Here is a 5,640-nt window from a genome sequence, read left to right as displayed (position 1 = left end):
GAAGCCCCCCCTTCCTTCTTCAGTTATACCATAACCCTTCTCAACCCCTCCACCCCACCCAACACCCTCCTCCCCGTAACAGCGCACCTCCCCTCCCCGCTCTCCCACTTCCTGCTGCTCCCTCCAAGTGCTTTCTCAACCCTCTCCATAAACCTCTCCTGATGCGGATTCGCACCAGAGATCCACTTGTGAATGCAGCCGTAACAGTAAACAATCCCCGTCTGGCACGCGGTCGGCGTGGTGATTTCTTCCTGGCAGATCGGACACAGACTGCTATCTTCCTCCTGCCGCTTTTTGTCCTCCTCACCATCGTCATCTTCCTCTCTTGGGATGGCAGCAACGGTGAAAATAGGCAAGAGAGACGACGACGCGACGGGGGCAGAGGAGGCGAGTTGTTCGAGCAACTCTTCCTCTGCTGGGGGGATGTCGGACAGCTCAGAGAGGGAGGGAGGCGGCTGTTTCTTTGGGGAGACAGATTTGGGCGTGGTGGTCATCCCCGGCGGTGGAAGCTGGAGCGACTCGGCCGCCTTCCTAGAGAGCTGCTTTGCAAAATCCGACGAGTACCACCACTCCAGAAACTTGAGCGCAAAGATACTAGTCGGTAGCACCAAGGAAAGGGAGGAGAGCAGTCTCTGGAAGATTGACCTCGATCTGGTCCCATCCGCGGGGAGAACCTTCTCCCACTCCTCTATCGCCTTGTAATCTGCCGGTCCCATACGGCGGATTCTTGTGCCGATGAGCCACAGGAAGGGGGAGGAGTATTTCGTGTTGTCAAAGAGGTACCCCAGGGAGAAGGCGAGGATGGAGAGGTGGTAGGTCATGTTGATTGTCGGGTAGATTTTCCTGAGGAAGATTTTGTAGTAATAACCCAGTTTTTCCTTGAGGGGAGCGCTGGGTGATGGGGGGGCGTTGTAGGCTGCTCCGAGCAAGGCCCTGGGGGCGTCGACCTCGTGGGCTTCATCTAGTTTTCTTTTGAGGTAGGGGATGAGGACTATGACGAAGAGGTTCTTGTAGACGTCTTTTGTTCTGAGGGCTAGGGCTTCCCGCACGATTTGGGGGGCGTGGGTGGAGGCGCGGGGGATTTCGGAGGTGAGGGCGCGCTCGCGTTTGAGGCCGTAGAAGTTCTCGGTGAAGGAGCCCTGGCGGGTGAGGAGGTAGTGGCGCTCTATCAGGAGGGAGAGGAGAGCGTAGAGCTCGTCGAAGGAGTTGAGGGCGCGGAGGAGGTGGCGGGGGTAGCGGTGGGTGAGGAGGGTGAGGAGGTAGCGGAGGGTTGGGGGGAGGAGGGAGGAGAGTTGTTGTTCTGAGAGGAGCTCGAAGAGGGAGGGTTTGCCTGGGTCGAAGGAGCCGCGGAGGGCGGTGACGAACTCCATTTTGGGTCTGTTCTCCGGGATGAACTGAACCGTGTTGAAGATGGTCAACGGGGTTGTGATGGTTGGCGCATATGTGATGTGTAGATGAGATCTCAAGATTTGAATGTGATTGCGACGGATGCGATCACCGACAAGGGTTGGTGCGGTTAAGCATGTTTAAGCTAGCGGTAGCGGGCAGGGGTTCCTGACGCGATTTGCCGAGGCACGTTTCCCCAGGTTCGGATTTCGCAGTGATGCAGTTGGGGTAACCTCCACCTGAAAAGCAGGGGCTAGAGATGGGAAATACGCGGGGGAATCCCATATATCCTTTTAAGCCCCCAGATGAGCCCGGTATGTTGCATGTGTTGTTGGACGTGGACGTTGTTTGGTGTGCCTGTTCTTCATTCAGGTCGGTCTAGATTCGATCTGTAAACTCATACGTGACATCCGATTGTTACTCTATTCTTTGGTACTAGTTGCAGCCAACCGCATTACCTTCCTCAGCCCTACAACCCTAACCCACGCCTGGATCTCAACCCCCTAGCCACTCAACACCATGTCCAAAGACAAAAGCGGCGCGTGGGAACACGACCAAGACTACCTCAACCTCAAGGGCGAGGCCAGAGTCAGGGCTCTCATCGAGACCTTTTCTCAAAAAGCCATCAACAAGGAAGACGAGGTATGTTTCCCCCAGGCATCCCTAGTATATATTTTATTAACCACCCCTCCCAGGAATGGACCAACTCCTTCTTCCCCAACCTCAAACTCGTCTCCGCCTCAGACGAACAACCCCACCCCAAAGTCCTCTTCAGCTTCACCGTCGAGCCCCAGCACTGCAACCGCCTCAACAACCTCCACGGAGGCTGCACGGCAACCCTCTTTGACTTTTGCACCTCCACCGCCACCGCCCTTGTGTCCAAGCCCGGGTTCTGGCAGTATCTGGGGGTATCCCGGACGTTGAACACCACCTATCTCCGTCCAGCCCCGGTCGGCACCGAGGTCTTGATTGAGTGTGACATCTTGCAGATCGGGGCGAAGATGGCTACCTTGAGGGGTGTGATGAAGCGGAAGGACAACGGGGCGGTCGTGGCTGTGTGTGAGCATGGGAAGGTTAATATTGATCCTGCTCCGAAGTTGTAGTTTTGGCTGGAGGCGTTGGGTTGGGATAGCAAGCGTAGGCGGTCTTTTGTTGATTCTTTGCATAGAGATAGACAGTTGGGCATATACCACTTTTCGATGTTCACTGGAGGTCAAGCAAGAAGCAATCATTGTCTGCGGAGTTCCACGTTGAAATCATACCAAAGGTAAGGCTTAACTATGTGCAAGTTGAATTTTATATCTCAGTAATATACCTTACACCCCACAACCCCCCCCCATGTGTCAATTCTCCATGCTTTTTCTTTTCGCAACCAAAGATTTCATATATGTACAACAACCCCTTCTCAGATGCTCTCCTCAAAACAAAACATCTAGCAACCGCCAGGAGACCCAGCAGGCCCGTTAAAAGCCTCATCCCTCTCCGCCAAAACCTCCTCACTCCCATCCTTCACACAAGCCGGCACCTCCAACACCCTCTCCTCCTCCTCCACAATCCACTCCTGCCCGCAATCCTGCTGCCTGGCATACTTGTACCTCAGCGTGGACACACCCTCCTCCATCTCAAGCGGGATGGTGGCGAACCAAAGCGGCCTCTCGTCAGTATACCTGCTGCTCATCAGCGGGTACGCCGTCTCCAAATCCCAGCTACCCAGCGTGGGCGAGTTGCCCACAACATAAAGGTTCTCGCCATAATACGTCGAGGCATTGAGCTGGAACAGAACGTTGGAGATGCAAGGAATAGTAACATTGGGAGCACCAGCCTGGGTGGCAGGGGCGTAGGTGCCCTTGACAGAGGTACCAACGCAGACATCAGGGACCTTGACATTCTTGGGGACCCACGAGGGAGGGAGGTGGCCCTGTCGGCGGTGGTTCATCCCGACAAAGGCGGCAAAAGACCAGGTGAGGTTTCTGGCGGAGATGGGGGTGAAGGGCTCGACCTTGAGGAACTGCTCGGCCATCATGCCGTCCTTGGGGGTGTACTTTTGGGAGACGGCAACGAAGGAGTCGGCGTAGGTCTTGACTAGGCCCTTGATGAGGTAGTACGCGGGATGGAGCTTGCCAAAGGTGCCGACGCGAGCCAAGGGGTAGAGGTCTTTGAAGAAGGGGAGGGAGGTGGGGGTGATGGTGATGCCGCCGGATTTCTCCCAGCTGGCGATGGCGGCGTAGAGGTACTCGGCGGAACCGAGGGTGATGAGGTACCAGGGGTTACCGTTGTAGTAAATGTCCTCCGGGTAGCGACCGAGAGCGATGCCCTTGTTCTGGGGGATGCCCTTGTTGATGGGGTACAAGGCCGGGTCACGGAAGGTGTCGACAAAGTTCTTGAAGTTGGCCAGCATGCGAGGGTGGCAAGGCTGGAGGCTGGGGGAGTCGCAGGGGGCATAAGGGTCAAAGGCGACAAGGGGGCCGAGGACGGTGTTGGCGTCGACGCCGCCGCGGTTGTGGTTGCCCTGGATGAAGTTGGCGGTGATGAACTTGCCGTTCCAGTAGGACTGGAGGAAGCAGAGGACCTGGGGAGCCTCGGTGCAGGCCGTGCAGGGGAGACCGAGGACCTTGGCAAGGGCCTCGCCCTCGACGAGAGAGCGGTACTGAGCCTGGGTGGTGAAGAACGAGGCACCGTTCACCTCCTCCCAGAGGTCGAAGCCAGTGGAGTTCCTAGAGACAAAACAACTGTCAGTTTTGTGTTTCCCCAGACTCGTCATGCCGTCACGCGGGTCACGCGGGCCACGTTGTCGAAGTAAGCTGCATGGTCCCTTCTGCTAGCCATCCCGTCATCCTTCCCACTGCATTTGATATGCCGGCAGGATACGGAGGACACAACAGCAGATATCACCTCAACAAGGACAAAATGGAAACGTACCAGTACTGTCCAACATAAGCCAGATCATTAGCAATGATGGGCCAAATCTCATCCTTCACCCTCGCCTTCTGCCCCTTCGAGACAAGGTAATTCGAGTACTGAATCAACGAAATAGCCCTCAAAGGAGGCCCATCGCGCTGAGGACGCCCCCAGTTCCCATTATACCTCGAACCATCCTTCATATACTTCGGCTCACCCAACCCAGCACCGTTGGGCAAAAGCGTCCCCGAAGGGTTGCTCACAGTCTGGAGACGAGCCTGACCGTAGATATAATCGTTGATCAACGGCTCAAGAGCCTTGTTTCCAAACACGAAATCATCAATCAGCGTCCTGAAAGTCAAGGCCGCGTCACGAGTCCAGGTGAAGAAGTCTGGTGGTTTCTCATGGTTAGACAGCACATTCATGCAAGGCATGTTGGCGGCAGACTGGGTCCAACTCACAATCAGGATCGGAAGTAGACGGGCTAGCAATCACAAGACCGCGTCCAGCACCAGGAACCTTGATTCCGTCGGGGCCGATGTTGTCGAGGACAGCCTGGAGAGCAATGGGGGTCTCTGTGTCACGGCAAAATGCAAGTCAGCAAACACACAGATCCTCACTCCTCTCCCCCCAGGAACCAAACCGCAAAACTTACCCTGCTTGATAAACTTCTCCAACTGAATAGCCCCAACGAGCGAAGCACTAGCCCCCTGGCCAGCAGCCAAAAGGCCAGCCAGCGCAAGATTTGAGATGGAAGGCATCTTTTTTCTCTCGTTTCCGTTTCGTGAAAAAGATCGGGAGACTGAGAGAAGAGCGGGTGTCTCTGCCCTTCTCTCTCTGACAACAGAGGCGGACGATCATCATCTTAAATATTTGCTTTTTGGGCGCTATCCACAATCTAGGTACCCATGATGCCGCTGTCAACCTACATAACCCATTGACAACAACTTGCTTTTCGATATCGGCCCTTCACACCCAAGACCCAAGTTCGGATTCGGGGAGGGGCCTCTGTATGGTATGGTATGCTCGGTACGGCCTCGGCTGTATGTCATGCTGTGTCTCTACGCCGGCCGGGATGCGTTGCGACTTTGATCGCCCCGCCTAGGGGCATACTACCTACCCATTACCTCGTACCTAACCACTAACCCCCTTCTAACAAATGAAAAACGTGGTCGCCGAGACTATGGCTGTTTACTTCTGGTTCCTTGCATAGACCATGTCCTGGCCATCTTGGTCAACACCAAGCCACCGCGCGGTCCGATTGACTTGTGGCATATCGTTAGATCGTGGAGAACGACGACTCTAAAGTAGTGAGGATGGAGTAGACAACGATCAAACGAATACTAGATGCCCGCA

The 5,640-nt window shown here is 55.4% G+C and overlaps 3 protein-coding genes across 3 annotated transcripts; 1 reads left to right on the top strand and 2 right to left on the bottom strand.

Annotated features, from left to right (window-relative positions):
• Window positions 1-23: 23 nt before the first annotated feature.
• On the bottom strand, window positions 24-1,370 carry PODANS_3_3790 (uncharacterized protein; the record flags this gene model as incomplete). The annotated part of the gene is made up of 1 exon (XM_001909129.1): window positions 24-1,370. One exon carries the CDS (start codon window positions 1,368-1,370, stop codon window positions 24-26), a length of 1,347 nt encoding a protein of 448 aa, XP_001909164.1.
• Window positions 1,371-2,030: 660 nt separating this feature from the next.
• PODANS_3_3780 (uncharacterized protein) lies at window positions 2,031-2,489 on the top strand (the record flags this gene model as incomplete). Its single annotated transcript, XM_001909128.1, has 1 exon — window positions 2,031-2,489. The coding sequence occupies one exon, from the start codon at window positions 2,031-2,033 to the stop codon at window positions 2,487-2,489; it is 459 nt and encodes a 152-aa protein (XP_001909163.1).
• A 329-nt stretch (window positions 2,490-2,818) lies between these two features.
• On the bottom strand, window positions 2,819-5,045 carry PODANS_3_3770 (uncharacterized protein; the record flags this gene model as incomplete). Its single annotated transcript, XM_001909127.1, has 4 exons — window positions 2,819-4,100; window positions 4,306-4,675; window positions 4,746-4,859; window positions 4,940-5,045. 4 exons carry the CDS (start codon window positions 5,043-5,045, stop codon window positions 2,819-2,821), a joined length of 1,872 nt encoding a protein of 623 aa, XP_001909162.1.
• Between the last annotated feature and the right edge of the window lie 595 nt (window positions 5,046-5,640).

The sequence above is a fragment of the Podospora anserina genome, chromosome 3 (genome assembly GCF_000226545.1).
Source record: "Podospora anserina S mat+ genomic DNA chromosome 3, supercontig 2".
Lineage (NCBI taxonomy): Eukaryota > Fungi > Ascomycota > Sordariomycetes > Sordariales > Podosporaceae > Podospora > Podospora anserina.
This window is presented reverse-complemented; position numbering and strand designations above follow the sequence as displayed.